The sequence below is a fragment of the Pagrus major genome, chromosome 20 (assembly GCF_040436345.1).
Source record: "Pagrus major chromosome 20, Pma_NU_1.0".
Classification (NCBI taxonomy): Eukaryota; Metazoa; Chordata; class Actinopteri; order Spariformes; family Sparidae; genus Pagrus; species Pagrus major.
In genome coordinates this window covers 26,974,034-26,990,480 of record NC_133234.1, presented here as the reverse complement: position 1 = coordinate 26,990,480, position 16,447 = coordinate 26,974,034, and the positions used below count along the sequence as shown (strand labels likewise).

Here is a 16,447-nt window from a genome sequence, read left to right as displayed (position 1 = left end):
CTGGTATATTTCAGAATTCATTGTTCAATCAACGATGGCAAGCCGTCCTGGCCCAGATGCAGCAAAACAGGCCCAAACCACGATACTACCACCACCATGTTTCACAGAGGGGATAAGGTTCTTATGCTGGAATGCAGTGTTTTCCTTTCTCCAAACATAATGCTTCTCATTAAACCAGAAAGTTCTATTTTGGTCTCATCCATCCACAAAACATTTTTCCAGTAGTCTTCTGGCTTGTCCACGTGATCTTTAGCAAACTGCAGACGGGCAGCAATGTTCTTTTTGGAGAGCAGTGGCTTTCTCCTTGCAACCCTGCCATGCACACCATTGTTGTTCAGTGTTCTCCTGACGGTGGACTCATGAACATTAATATTAGCCAATGTGAGAGAGACCTTTAGTTGCTTAGAAGTTACCCTGGGGACCTCGCCGACGATTATACGTCTTGCTCTTGGAGTGATCTTTGTTGGTCGACCACTCCTGGGGAGGGTAACAATGGTCTTGAATTTCCTCCATTTGTACACAATCTGTCTGACTGTGGATTGGTGGAGTTCAAACCTTTAGAGATGGTTTTGTAACCTTTTCCGGCCTGATGAGCATCAACAACTCTTTTTCTGAGGTCCTCAGAAACCTCCTTTGTTCATGCCATGATACACTTTCACAAACATGTGTTGTGAAGATCAGGCTCTGATAGATCGCTGTACTTTAAATAGAACAGGGCGCCCACTGATTGTCTGATTGTCATCTCATTGATTGAAAACACCTGACTCTTCAAAGTAACTGCCAATCCTAGAGGTTCAAACTTATGCCACTCACAGATATGTAATATTGGATCATTTTCCTCAATACATAAATGGCCAAGTATAATATTTTTGTCTCATTTGTTTAATTGGGTTCTCTTTATCTACTTTTGGGACTTTTAGGAAAATCTGATGATGTTTTAGGTCATGTTTATGCAGAAATATAGAAGAATTTAAAGGGTTCACAAACTTTCAAGCACCACTAATATATATGTGTGTGTATATATATATATATATGTACACACACACACACATATATATATATATGTGTATATATATATATATATATATACATATATATATATATATATATATATGTGTATATATATATATATATATATATATGTATATATGCCTTTTCATGGCTTTATTTACAGGACAGCTTCGAGATGACAGGAAATGTGGTCAGAGAGCGGCCTCTGTACATGGGTTGCATGCTCGACCAACTGAGCTACTGTGGTGCCGTGTATATTCATACATGTATGTAGTGTATGTAACATTTACCAAATAGTGTAAACAGTGATAGACTCTCCAGACCAACCCCCTGACCTCAGTTGGGAACAGTCTTTGTCACAATCTGCAACCAATGACTTGCTTAGAGAGACAAAACCAGCCTGGCTTCTATAATCACCAGGGGCCTCATGTACTAAGACTTGCGTGGATTTCCTACTGAAACATGGCGTACGCTAGAATCCAGAAACTGTCGTACGCACAAAAAAAATCAGATGTATCAAAGTGTGCGCACGCATGGATCCAAGCACTTTTCCTTTGTACATCCCAATCAACGTGGAATTGAGCGCACATGTAGAAGTGCTAAACTCCTCCCTGTCCACGCCCCCATTTAAATATGCAAATCAATTTAAATAGGGCCTGCACCGGGGATTCCCCTCTCTGCACCATCAGATTTACACCATGAGTAAAGGGAAGAAGCGCAACTTCACCGAGTCTGAGCTCGAAACGTTATTAAATGAAGTCGAGACACGAAGATCTGTATCATTTGGGCCTCTCGTCAGGGATAAACACCAAAAAAAAGAAATGTGAGTGGGAGCTTGTGTGTGAGGCAGTGAACGCTGTGGGGTCGGAGCAGCGCACACTCACTGGAAAAAAAATAAATATAATAATAATAAAATATATATATATAATAATAATAAAATATATATATATATGCTACCTTTAGTGGGAAACAAACAGAAGGACAAAACAACTTCATTACAAGGATTGACAAGACTGATCGCACTTATATTAATGACTGCAGAAGTGCGCCGTGGCTACTGCAGTGTGACATTTCCAACTTTACGCACGCGTTTATTGACACAAATACTGAACACAAGGAGACAATAAAGGGCTTGTTAGACAGCTCTGCCGCTCTATTTTCACCAGGGAAAAACAAATGCATATATTTGAATGCACGTGCCCAAATGGGCATTGTGCTGGTTTACATTCGGGGCGCAATTAAAGGGATACATTATTTAATCATCGGGAAGCCACCCATCGCGCACCGTGCCAGCCTCCAGCCTGTTACCAACCATGCTATTGGTAAGAATGAACGAGTCAGGCGTTGAACCAGGCCACCTTGCCACGATGTTGGTGAGCTGCATTTGCGCATCACATATTATTTGAACATTAATTGAATGAAAATGTTTCCTGTTGACACAAACGAATTTACGGACACCGGCTCTTGCTGCAAATTGCGCTTTAATGTTGGCCTGTTCAACAGCATTGGGAATTTGATGTACCTGGATGACATTCTTACGATCCCAATTCAGCTCCAGTAACACTGGCCTCGGCAACCTAAAACGACTCATGAGCCAGTTGTCGTCATTTGCCAACGGATCTTCCCGTTCTCTAAACACCCTCTCACGTCTGACATTACCATTTGCGATGTCTTCTAACAAGGCCGAGGCTGCCATTGTTAATGCCATTTTTTCATCACTTTGCGCATGCTTTTATATCCATCCATATGGTTGCAAACACGTGTGTGTTTATTGTCCATTAATGTGTCTCTGATGTGCACATTACTCTGAGGACTAATTGTTTTCACATAATTAACAGTTTCCCAGCATCACCTCAACGTGTCGCCAAAGGAACAATAGCTGTAGAAACGTGCGTACGCCAGCCATGAAGCTGGCGTGGGGCACCGCACATTTCCACGGTCATTTCACTTTTGATACATCTGACCGTTGGCGTGGAAAATGACGTACGCCACGTTTTTGTGCGTACGCAACATTGATACATGAGGCCCCTGCTGTTGTTGTGACACATATTTCAGGACTTTTTTATGTTAGTATGTCCGGTTAACAACAGAGTGTGCAGTATGGGTGGTGAGGGATTTACCGTACTCTCAGAATGACTCATTTTAAAAGGTCAAACTGGAGGAACGCTCACTCTATAAACTGTGAGGTCTGTTTTTTTCAATGAGGCATCTTCAAGATCCCTGAAAAACCTGAACAATTAATTAAAGGCAAGGCAAGGCAAGTTTATTTGTATAGCACAATTCAGACACAAGGCAACTCAAAGTGCTTTACAGGCGCATAAAAATTACAGTAAAAGCATTTAAAATACATAAAAACAAAACATCAAAACAAGTTAAGAAATAGGAAAGTAGGCTAAAATAGAATAGGTTTCCTACGCCAGCTTCCTGGTTTTTGCTGGATTTACCTCCCATTGTTCTACTTGTCACTCGTCCCAGAAAAAAAAGCAGCCAACCAGCGGTGATAACCTTAAGAGACCCCGTGTCTCCACTTGGTTCCACTCGGCCCTGAGTTGGCCCCCAATCCAGCGGTAAAACAGCTTAATAGGAAAAAACACCTTTTTTTCCTATTAGCTCCAGCATTCCCAGAACCCGGTATTACTCTGCCCTGAATTGGTCCAAGTCGCCCAACTATCACAATGATCAACAGAAATCCAGCAAAAATTACTATTCAATTTAAAAAAATAAAATAAAAAAAGAGACAAGAATAGAAATTAAAAGTTACACTGCAGTTCAAAGCCTTAAAATTGCTTCAGTGAAAGGCAGTGGCAAACAGAAAGGTCTTCAACCTTGATTTAAAAGAGGTGAGAGTCGGAGCAGACCTGCAGTTTTCAGGGAGTTTGTTCCAGATATGTGGAGCATAATAATTGAACGCTGCTTCTCCATGTTTAGTTTTGACTGTAGGGACTGAAAGCAGACCTGTACCTGACGACCTCAGAGGTCTGGATGGTTCGTAACCTGGCAGCAGATCAGAAATGTATTTTGGCCCAAAACCAGTCAGTGCTTTATAAACCAACAACAGGATTTTGACATCTATTCTTTGACTGACAGGAAGCCAGTGTAAAGATCTGAGAACTGGAGTGATGTGATCTACTTTTTTGGTTCTTGTTAGGACTCGAGCAGCAGCGTTCTGGATCAGCTGCAGCTGTCTGATGGATCTTTTAGAGAGTCCTGTAAAGACACCGTTACAGTAGTCGAGTCTGCTGAAGATAAATGCATGGACAAGTTTTTCCAAATCCTGCCGAGACATAAGTCCTTTTATCCTGGATATATTTTTAAGATGATAGTAGGCCGACTTTGTAATTGACTTAATGTGGCTGCTGAAATTCAGGTCTGAGTCCATGATTACACCGAGGTTTCTGGCTTGGTTTGCAGTTTTCAACATTACAGATTGAAGCTGAGCAGAGACTATTAGTCGTTCTTCCTTGGCTCCAAAAACAATTATTTCAGTCTTATCTTTGTTTAACTCAAGAAAACTCTGACACATCCAATCATTGATTTGTTCAATGCATCTACTTAGAGTTTGTATGGGATTACAGTCCCCTGGTGATATGGTTATGTACATTTGTGTGTCATCTGCATAACTATGGTAACATATTTTGTTGTTTTCCATTATCTGAGCTAAAAGGAAGCATTTAAATGTTGAATAGTAGAGGCCCCAGAATGGAGCCCTGGGGTACTCCGCTTGTCATTTTCATCCGTTCAGATGTGTAATTACCTATAGACACAAAGTAGTCTTTATCATTTAGATAGGATTTAAACCAATTTAGTGCTGTACCAGAGAGTCCCACCCAGTTTTCCAGTTGGTCCAGTATTATGTTGTGGTCGACTGTGTCAAACGCAGCACTGAGATCCAGTAATACTAAGACTGAAATTTTGCCACTGTCTGTGTTTAAATGAATGTCATTGATGACCTTGATTAGAGCGGTTTCAGTGCTGTGATGTGGTCGAAATCCTGATTGGAAGACATCAAAACAGCCATTTATTATTAAGTAATTGTTCAGCTGTTGAAAAACAGCTTTTTCAATGATTTTACCTAAAATTGGGAGGTTTGATATGGGCCTATAATTATTCATTACTGATGTGTCTAGATTGTTCTTCTTCAGGAGCTGTTTAATGACTGCAGTTTTCATGGCTTGGGGGAAGATGCCTGAAAGAAGAGACATGTTGACAATCTGTAGCAGATCTGAAGTCATGCAGTCTGAAACTTTTTTGAAGAACCCTGCTGGTAAAATATCAAGGCAGCAGGAGGAAGATTTCAAATGTTGTATTATTTCTTGCAGGTTTTTGTCATTGAGTGGATCAAATTGTGTCATAGTGTTAGAGTTGGTTTTAGGTGGACACATGGATAACACAGCTTCTGTACCTGGTACAGTGGCACTGACCGCTTGTCTAATTTTCTGAATTTTGTCAGTGAAGAAGGATGCAAATTCATTACAGGCCCTGGTAGATAGATGTTCAGAGGCTACTGGCACAGGAGGGTTTGTTAGCCTGTCGACAGTAGCAAACAGGGCACGTGCATTATTATTGTTTTTGGGCATTATTATTGTTGCATTATTATTGTTTTTAACAACAATTAACAATTAATTAAAAGGTCGGATTAACTTCTACTCAAATGCATAAACTATGAAAGAATCTCTTATAAAGTGTCACCTTCACAATCACAACAGCAGAAAAAGTCCAATGAAATAACCCGTCAGATTTAACACCATCAAATAGAAGATGGATCATATCAGCTTGAGCAATTTCTTTCCTTAAATTTAAGACATCTTTTTGTATTAAATGAATGTGTCAGCCTATCGCAGAGAGTCGAGGATCTCTTTACTTGTGGACAACCAGATGAGACGACCTCAAAAAGAAGCCAAGTCAAGAGCTTTGGTTGGAATGTACATAATACACTCCAGTTTTATTTGAGCTTTTATATTTTTTTTGGTTTAAATCACAAACAGTTGAAAGAAAAAGTACAGAAATGAGTTCAAATGACAAAAGATTCCTTTCTAAGGTCAGCACAAACAAAAAATCAACCCTAACATCATCGTGCTCGCACCTTTTATACATTCACACCTCAACAACAACCTTAGCACAGCTCATTCCTCTCAACAGACAACATCGTTTGTAAAACAGGATCTAGCATATGAATACATCAGGAGAGTCTCTGTACATTTTGGGTGAACAGGCCACAGGACGGTGTCAGTTGGTGCAGCAGCCGTAGATCAACTTAAAATCAAACCACAAACTCATCTATCGGCTGGTGAAGGCAGCGGCATCATCAACACGTCCGTTAGACTTCCTGCTGTCCAGGTGTCAGGGCAGACGACAGTCGGTCACAGGACATATATTTCCATCTGACTTCAAATGATTCATTTAAAAGACTCAATAAGAACAATAAGAAAGTTACACAGGAGGCAGGCCAGTGGCCATTAAAATCATTAATTGAACCTAAGATCAGAGTTAAGGTACAGATTTGAGAAAAACAAAGATTCCCCTTGTAGTCTATAAAGATGATTATCTTTAAAATGCATCATGAAGAAGAAAAGAAACATGCTAAATGAAACAATATTCACTTTAGTTACCTTGTATCCCAACTTAACATATATAATATAAATTCAACAAAACCTCTTAACACGCTCGTGTTGGCATAACATCATCTATATTAATGTAAGCGCTTTTAGTATCAGGAATTAGAAAATAAAGTTATAATCAACAAGTATCTGATATACCAATCAATGAAAGTCTAAACCAAACCAGTATGAGAAGATTGTGCATAAACTCAACATGGACCAATACATCGAAAATGACATATTTCAGCTCTTTAACCATCAGTGTTGTGCTTAAAGTCTGAACAGTAGTTTTTTTTCATCAGAACAGTAATTAATTAGAGTGCTTAATAAGACATTCATTGAACTTTAGGTCAGGTCAGATTCCTCTTTTACTCTGAAAAGACAATTCTTTAAAAAATAATGCACAAAGAAAAAGAAACAAATGTTAATCAAACAATCATCACTTAATCCATCTTATATCCTAACGTAATCAACAGGATTAAAAACATTTTACATGAGCGATGAGCTTCTATCTTAACAAACTGCGATGACTAACCAGCTGTGTTTCAGTATAAGCTCCGTCTCTTTAAGTGTCAGGAATTATAGAAAGTCATAATTAAAAAAATATGTGCGATGCAACTAACAAATAATTAAAAAACCTGACTGAAGCACGAAAGTGCGAAGAATCAAAAGGAACTGATGCATAGAGAATCACACACACATCACACCGTCAGCTAACCTGTTTCCTCCCGGTTTGAATTACTTTATTTAAATATGTGTTATGTACGTGTTCAAGCGTGTTTTAAGATTTAAATGTGAACACATATCCCTGTTAAAGGTTATATTGATAACATGTAGACAAATCATTTTTTAAAAGGTGCAGAATAAAAAGTAAAAGCATTATTCTGATTGTGAAAGTTAAATTTAAAAAGTTTGTCAGGTCCAAAGTGATTGTTTTGTTTATCTCTGTGTCAGAATACCGACAGTTGGTTTCAGCTTCTAACAGGTTTGTCAGCCAATAGAAAAGCTCCGTTGGAATCATCCCCGTAGATTATTATAAAAGAGACATCTGTAAAACTGTTGACACCAAGAACTGCAAACGATTTCTATCATGAATGTTTGATCCATGGTGGTTTTATATTTGTAAAACTTTTGAAACTCTACTGCACATATTCAGTGGGCTGCATAACCAGGAAGTAAACTTTTTTGTCGTATGTACAAGGCGAGCAATTCTCATTGGTTTGAATGGGCGCCATCTTTGCATCTGGTATCTGGTTATTACATAAATCTATGGGGCAGATGATTGGAACAACAACAGTGTTGTGAGGTGAAGGGGGAGGTGGATTGACTCGTTTAGTGTCTGAATCTTATCAATAAGACCTTTAACAGACCGAGAATCTAACACGTCTGTCATTGCTCTTATTCAATTGGACAGATGCGCGCATAATTGTAATATTCAAAAGCCCACAGGCCTGGGTACACAGGCTCAGTGAAGCTGGAGTCAAAGGTGTAAAGGTGTCTCAGGGTGTTCATGGAGACTCTGTAGAAGGACAGAGTGCCACCTTCATGGTCGAGAAACACCCCAACTTTGTTGACACCTTCAGGGGGAATAGGAGCAGCCCACACCTCACCATTATGCCATGCCTTGAGTGTGGATATGTCTGTTCTTTTGCCGAAAGCCCATGATATTGAATTACATCCAAGCGCAGCGTCTCGACCGTCTCCTTTTCGCGCAACTCCCTTGTACGCAGCAAGTACATAAACAGAATCCTTCGAACCGTTACTCAACTCTACCTCCCAGTAATGGCGCCCACTCAACCCCTCTTTGCACAACACCTGAGTAAGACTGTCAAACCTCTCTGGGTGGTCAGGGTAATACAGCCAGCTATCACATGTCGCCTTCTTGTTTTCCTCAGATAGATGGAGGTAGCCGTTTGCTGTGTTTGGGTCCAGGGTGAGATCACAGGCGTCTGATGGAAAGACCAAAACAAAATGTGTGATGAATCATTCTGATGGATAAAAACAGGTTTCTTAAGGAGAGTAATTTATACAGCGTATTTATGACTCAGAGAAGCACAGTAAATGACTTACACCAGATCAAATCTCTTTTGTCTGTGATATTCCTCACAGGAGGGAGGGCAGGCTTTGAAAAATCCTCAGTGAGCAGAATGCCGTCCTTGTATTGGTAGATGGTTGCTCCCGTGTATTTCTCATTATCAATGGCGGCGACAAGGAAACGGAATCGGCGGCTGTTCTTCAGCGCTTTGGCAAGATGGTGGACACTTTCGGCTTTTTCTCTCATTTTGGCAAGAACATCATCTGAGTAGTACCATGGGTCTTCATGGCTACACCCTTTTTCCTGTGAATGCATGTAGTGGTTCATCGCATCCAGGCAGGGGTCAGCACTCTGCAGGGAGGTGAAGATGAAGCACAGAGCATCATCGACACCTGCAGCAAGAACCTCTCTGTCCAGCTCTGACTGACTTTGGACGATCTTTGTTCCCTCCATCATTTTCACACAGGACCTGATGACGTTGATCTCTCTCTCTTTATGATCCAGCCACTTGTCTAGTTTTTCACGACTGAATGGTGACTCCTTTCTGTCATCAAGTAGTTTCTCTACTGAGCTCTCGTCTTCTTTACCTTCACGGATGAGGGGAAATTTATCCCTCATGGTCTGCTTGAGCTTAGATGCATAACGACTACACCGCGTTTCAAAATTGCGTAACTCTTCTCGAATCTGTGGAAACTTCTCCATCACTTTGTCGTCCAGAGTATCGTTGCATCTCATTTGTATTTCTCTTAAATCTTCGAGAGCATCCTGCACCTTCTGAACTAATCCAATGCTGATCTCTCTCTTCAGCTCAGCTGCCGTTGGAATCAAATTCTTCAGCGGTGTCAGCCAGACCGTCACTGGAACACTCTTCTCTCCATTTTCTCCCAGCAGCTTTGGAAGTTCTGCATAGGTCTTCACTGCATCTTCAAATGTTGTAGGGTTTCTGTCAAGAATGAAGTCTCCATAGAATTTGCAGGAGAATTTGTTGGTCATGTTTTTTTCTTCATCAGTCAGCTTGATGGCAACTTTACCCCCAATATTAAATGAGGGGAACTTCTTGATCACAGCCTCCATGTGGCCCTGGATGTCCTGAACGCTGCTGGCTTCTAACTTCTTACTGTCAAACACAAAGAAAGCATTTGCCCCATAAAGGATTCGTGTGACTACATGTGTTGCCGTGCCCTTCTTGATGAAATCTTTCTGTTGGTTGTTCATGGATCCAAGTTGAGTCACTGACAACTCATTGAAGTGTGTGGTAGCTTTGTACCGACACGTCACTCTGCTCTGATTCTTGGATTTCTTCGTATCATTCAGATACTTGGCAGATCCTGAAACTTCAACTAGTCCACTCATGAAACTGGCCTTCAAAGAAGCTTCAATATCCAGCAGAGAGGACTTGGAATTAAAGGAGTCAGATGCAGTGATTTCAAATGTACTGAAATGCTTAGGGTTATTAGTTATCTGCCCTTGGAGAGTTAAGCCTACAGAAAAAGAAACATGAGTAATCTGTTAGAGCATGGACAGAATTTAAATATAAAGTCACACAATTACAAAAAAGATTTCTGCAGCCTTATCATGAAGGTATCCTTGGACCAAAACAAGGAGAACCTGTGACAGTAGAATTGATAGTTTTGCAGATAGCCACTGGTCTATCAGTGAAGTTTAAGTGACGAACACAAATGCTTTCAACACAATCACACACTCGTCTCAAAAAACATGAAGTCAAGGACAACATTTGCAAATAAGTATGAATGTTCTTTCTTGAAGCTTTTTCTCACACAAATAAGTCAATAACTGCTTGAATCTGCTGCTACGAGTCTCAAATACTGGCACACGCTACACTGACAACTGATGTACGTCGCTCTGGTTGTCTGCTGGACAACAAGAGGGGAGGAGGCATTGCTATTGGCTGCTGTATTGTTTTGCAGTCATTCATTCATTCATTCATTTATTCAATCAATCATTTATTGCCAAAGACAAGTCATGGCTACTTTTATTTTACTATAAAAGCAAAGCATAAAAAAAATATTGTAATAAATGCCGTACACATCACATTTATTATTAAAGGACATCGTTCAAGTCATCTTTTTCTTTCTTTTCTTTTCTTTTTTTTTTTTAAATATTGTGATAAATATGGTACCGTGGACTTTATATGCTGATGATATCATACTGTGCGTTTCTGGTCTTGTTACATCCCTAGTGTTTAGTAGTGTTGTTGATTGATTCTGGTCTATATCTTGACATTTTATACAAAGTATTCTGCATATTGTGTTATAATATATTATAATAATATAATATGCAAAGTGACTGCCCTCTACAGGTTGAAACCGGGCTATTGCAGTTGAATTTTGCTATCAGCAGATCCTGAGGCAGGCAACAGCTTTCATCACCAATCAACCCACCTTTCCTGCCACCCCCTATAAAACTAACGTCTCCTGACTCGGCAGACTGTGGGGAGTGTCAATGAAGAGATAGGGATGGAACAATTATTATTATTATTATAGTCTTATTAACATCCATATCTCAATTAGTAAAGCTGTTATTACCGTTGTGGCTGCAGTACCCCGTCCCTGTCTCTGCCTCCCTGCCTCACCCCCCTCTCTCTGCACTCAAACTCACAGCTTTAATTACGCCCCCATATGATTTTTATGTCAAACTCATTCTTTCTGTCCTGTATATACATATACATTTAGGGCATTTAGCAGACGACTTACAGTAATTCATACACTGATGGCACCGGTGGCTGCCATGCAAGGTGCCAACCAGCACATCAGGGGTTCAATATCTTGCTCAAGGACACTTCGACATGCAGACCAGGGGAATCGAGCCAGCAACCTTCCGATAACAATATGCTGGCTCTACCCCTGAGCCACAGCCACCCGTATATGAATGTAGGTTTGATTACATGTCACCATTTTATGAAATTAATTCAAAGACAGGTAGAATGAAATATACTCTTAATGTGAGTTTAGTCCAGACTTACGTGAGATCAGTTTATCTTCCAGAGCATCGTAGAGAGTTCCCAGGGCGAAACTTCGACCCAGGGCAGCGACTTTCAGGGAATCTGAGCTGTCCATTTCTTCAGCCTGTAGAGAAATGTCAGGTTAGTGAGCACATCGCCTTCTGTACTGCATATACACTGTCTATAACATGAGGAGTCAGCCTACAAGTCTACCCTGTAAATGCAGTACTTCCCTGTAAACACTAGTCTGATGCTGATACTGTTACACAGACTGAAGTACTGAAAAAGTCTAAACACAGTTTAAACAAGTTTTTGTCTCTGTCCGCCCAGTTTGTCCTCACCTGGTGAAAGGTGTGTAGATCAGCTGAGTTGTGAGAGTCTTCTTGACTTCCAGCTGGAGCTTCCAGTGTGATCAGTGATGCTGAGAGACTCCTTATATCCTGTCAGATACTGACTCCTCCCGTGACTCACCTCCCACCGTGATGGGAAGTCTTTCAGAAATGATGAAATATGAAGATAAAGACCTTCCAATGACCACATCATTTCTGTGGAATGAAAACCTGAACAGGCTCCAGTGTTTTAATTGATTTCTGATTAACTAATACAAAAACAAACATGTGATACCACAGTAACAGAACAGATTCTGCAGAGGTGCATCAATGTCTATCTTTACATTTAACTTTTCTCAGGGATCAAGTCTTAAGTTTCAAGAGCTGAAGTAGTTTTTTTTTTATCACTTAAACCGTTTAGTACAAGTATAAAATGACTGGATTATGATGGATGACTCCCTCCCATCAGGCATCAGCCAAAAATCTCTCTCCCGTCTCCAACTTGTCCAGAATGCAGCAGCTCGGCTTCTTTGTTGAGACTTTGTTGTGTTTGTCTCAACTGTTGACTGTTTATTCTGTAATTATTGTCTTCCTGGGTTTCCTGCTTTCTGCTTGACTGTCAAAGCACTTTGTAAACTCTGTTTTTAAAGGTGCTATAGAAAAAAAAAGTTTATTATTATTATTATTATTATTATTATTATTATTATTAGTAGTAGTAGTAGTAGTATTATAAAATGATAGGAACGAGTTTGCACATTTAACTGATTTTGTTTATGTTTAATTATGTTTTGTGATAGAAACGTGATGAGTACTGTCATTTTTGCACAGCCACATATTTCCTGTAGTTGAAAACAAACACATGTTGCTTTCAGCTTTTGAAAAAACAATAGAGAGCCGAAGTCCTGTCGACCCCATGAAACCTTTTTTCTGAAAACTGTGTCTAGTTGTGAATGAAGAGAGACAGATGATGTATTATCCAGTTGAACTGGGTCATGAGTCACATGATGTTTGTCAGTTTGTTGTATTAAAGTCAAACCTCATGTAGTTTTGTGTCAAAGCGCTCAGTGAACTACATCGTCTCATCAGCACCAGAACCAACACCAACACCAACATGGAGCCAACTGGGCTCAGAAAAGCTCGTAAACAAGATGAACATCACAATAAATCTGCTCATGTTGACAGCTGCAGTTGTGGTTCTGGTTCAGTTCTGTGAGCTGCTGATATACAGGAGCAGCTCTACAATGTTTCAGTGAGGAGACGACGTCACTGACGACTTCGTCTGCTGTGTCGTCTTTATAATGACGTCACCGTCTGATGACAAACTGACAAACATCATCTGTGAGATTCATGACACAAGTGATGGGACTGATTTTGATGCAGATTAAAATGCACTGACATTTTTGAATTATTAAAACAATTAGTTTACAGGCCTGCACAGCCCTGGTGAGCGTAATGTTGCTTGATACTTGACTTCTCAGTGGTCCGGCCGTAGTCAATAAGAGGAATATAGTCAGCATGATGAGATTCATAGTAATTCATGTGTAACATTAAGTAACCGGTATGGATCCTGGCTTAAAGTGCACATGTCTTAAAATAAACCCCTGTTGTGATTCCTTACACATGTTGTTGCTGATGTTGTCCAGAGGATGAACGTCCACCTTTCAATGTTCTGACCCGACCGACATTAAATAACATATTCTACCACCTGTAATCTGTAACTCTGCAGGCTGATAACAGCAGCGACACACGTAATATCTCCTTCAACTCTTTTATGTTTGATTACCAAACATCAAATCAAGTGAGTAGAGGGTCACATATACAAGTTCACACAGCAGGTAGCAGCTGTGCAGCCTCTTCGTTGATCACCCGGGCACAGTTTGCATTTCACTGTGATGTTCTTGTCCCTTTCATCCATGAATATAAGATATGCAAACACTTCCATGGTGTTAAAGGGATATCTTTATGAACCCGAATACACAAACACCGAGCTTCGTCAAATGGAGTTAGAACGGGCAGAGAGAGAGGAGAGAGACAGAGAAGCGGTCCAAGTTGCTGACAATAATAATAACAGCCATCATATAAAAAGGCACCGTCTTTAGCTTGTAGATAGTTGTTCTTACCTGGGGTCGTGGCACAGCAGCGCTCTTCAAAACATGTTTCTTCCTCTTTCCTGGGCGTGTAGGAACATAATCGTCCTTGCTGAAGTGTGCACTACACACACAAAGCTTTTTCACCCTTGGCAGTCTCGCTTCAATGTTCAAGCCTATGGCAAGAAGCCAAAGTTGCTAATAGCAATGTCCGTGACAGGAAAGCGGTGAAATATATACGGCGACTTGGTGTGATCTTTGTTGTTGCAACCCGGATGATCGCAAATCCGCACCATTTTTATGCTCTTGTCTAATAATCTTGCTAGTACTCACGTTAGCTCTCACGTTAGCACTCACGTTAGCACTCACGTTAGCTCGCTCGCACATCCGAGCATGTAAACACCGTGCAACAGCTGACGGAGCGGTGCCGTGTGTCAACAGGCGGAAGCGCGCAGTGATACGAAGGGAGGGAAAGTAGTGCCAGGTGATCGTGAGGTCTGACATTTTTTCCGTTGACGATTTTGTGATGCAAATGTTTTACTCTTTTGAACGGATATTGTTTTTTGAAGCAAAACGCTTTATCTTCGTGACCCCGCAAACTAGCAGGAACTACTTATTTCAGCAACAACAGCGGGACAGACCTCGGCTCACAGGACGCAGTGGGGGGAAAGTCACTGCTGATGCACGACACTGATGGTGAGGATGTCATACAACTTCATGTCAAAAAATCCGAACTATCCCTTTAAGGCCTGAGTTACATCTTTGCACGCACCGACACAGCACAACCATACTTAGACATTCACAGGAGGCTGCGTAATTAACTGGATTAAAAGTATTAAATGTATTCCCATGATGAGTCAAAATTATGAACGTTGACTTTTGTATCTCATAATTTAGACTTTTTATTTAATAGTTTTTGACTTTTTTTCTCCTTATTGTGACTTAACATGGAATCATTTTTTCATCAAACTTAGATTTCACATTATTTTTTCTTTAACTGGCAGAAATAAGCTTCCATATCATTATGGATTCAATGATTTGTTAACAGCAGCAGTTGCAGCTCTTCTGCTCTCCTGCAGCAGACAGTAAGTGTCTGTGTTGACGGCGCCCTCAGCAGGTGAACACAGGTCACTGCAGCTCTGCACACAGTCTATAATTGGCTCAAGCTGATTGGCTCATTACATGTAAGTATGTATGTACAGTGGTGCTTGGAAGTTTCTGAACCCTTTAGATTTTTCCATATTTCTGCATAAATATGACCTAAAACATCATCAAATTTTCCTAAAAGTCCTTAAAGTAGATAAAGAGAACCCAACTAAACAAATGAGACAAAAATATTAGACTTGGTCTTTTATTTATTGAGGAAAATGATCCAATATTACATATCTGTGAGTGGCAAAAGTGTGTGAACCTTTGCTTTCAGTATCTGGTGTGACTCCCTTGTGCAACAATAACTGCAACTGAATGTTTCCGGTAACTGTTGATTAGTCCTGCACATCGACTTGGAGGAATTTTAGCCCATTCCTCAGTACAGAAAAGCTTCAACTCCGGGATGTTGGTGGGTTTCCTCACATGAACTGCTCGCTTCAGGTCCTTCCACAACATTTTGATCGGATGAAGGTCAGGACTTTGACTTGGCCATTCCAAAACATTAACTTTATTCTTCTTTAACCATTCTTTGGTAGAATGACTTGTGTGCTACTGTTGTTGTTTTGCTGCATGACCTACATTCTCTTGAGATTCAGTGCACGGACAGATGTTCTGACATTTTCCTTTAGGATTTGCTGGTATATTTCAGAATTCATTGTTCAATCAACGATGGCAAGCCGTCCTGGCCCAGATGCAGCAAAACAGGCCCAAACCACGATACTACCACCACCATGTTTCACAGAGGGGATAAGGTTCTTATGCTGGAATGCAGTGTTTTCCTTTCTCCAAACATAATGCTTCTCATTAAACCAGAAAGTTCTATTTTGGTCTCATCCATCCACAAAACATTTTTCCAGTAGCCTTCTGGCTTGTCCACGTGATCTTTAGCAAACTGCAGACGGGCAGCAATGATCTTTTTGGAGAGCAGTGGCTTTCTCCTTGCAACCCTGCCATGCACACCATTGTTGTTCAGTGTTCTCCTGACGGTGGACTCATGAACATTAATATTAGCCAATGTGAGAGAGACCTTTAGTTGCTTAGAAGTTACCCTGGGGACCTCGCCGACGATTATACGTCTTGCTCTTGGAGTGATCTTTGTTGGTCGACCACTCCTGGGGAGGGTAACAATGGTCTTGAATTTCCTCCATTTGTACACAATCTGTCTGACTGTGGATTGGTGGAGTCCAAACCTTTAGAGATGGTTTTGTAACCTTTTCCGGCCTGATGAGCATCAACAACTCTTTTTCTGAGGTCCTCAGAAACCTCCTTTGTTCATG

At 40.6% G+C, this 16,447-nt stretch overlaps 1 protein-coding gene across 1 annotated transcript; it reads right to left on the bottom strand.

Annotated features, from left to right (window-relative positions):
- Positions 1 to 5,921: 5,921 nt before the first annotated feature.
- LOC141015324 (neoverrucotoxin subunit alpha-like) lies at positions 5,922 to 14,517 on the bottom strand. Its single transcript, XM_073489324.1, has 5 exons — positions 14,055 to 14,517; positions 11,947 to 12,096; positions 11,627 to 11,729; positions 8,679 to 10,124; positions 5,922 to 8,557 (listed from the first exon to the last, which is right to left on the bottom strand). The coding sequence occupies exons 3-5, from the start codon at positions 11,718 to 11,720 to the stop codon at positions 8,007 to 8,009; spliced, it is 2,091 nt and encodes a 696-aa protein (XP_073345425.1). The 5' UTR covers positions 11,721 to 11,729; positions 11,947 to 12,096; positions 14,055 to 14,517; the 3' UTR covers positions 5,922 to 8,006.
- Between the last annotated feature and the right edge of the window lie 1,930 nt (positions 14,518 to 16,447).

Bases quoted from the DNA above. Each gene is read 5' to 3' on its own strand.
- LOC141015324 (XM_073489324.1), bottom strand. From the start codon at position 11,720: ATGGACAGCTCAGATTCCCTGAAAGTCGCTGCCCTGGGTCGAAGTTTC. The intron at 10,125-11,626 runs GTAAGTCTGGAC...CTTTTTCTGTAG, and splicing joins GGAAGATAAACTGATCTCAC to GCTTAACTCTCCAAGGGCAG. The intron at 8,558-8,678 runs GTAAGTCATTTA...TCTTTCCATCAG, and splicing joins CAAAAGAGATTTGATCTGGT to ACGCCTGTGATCTCACCCTG.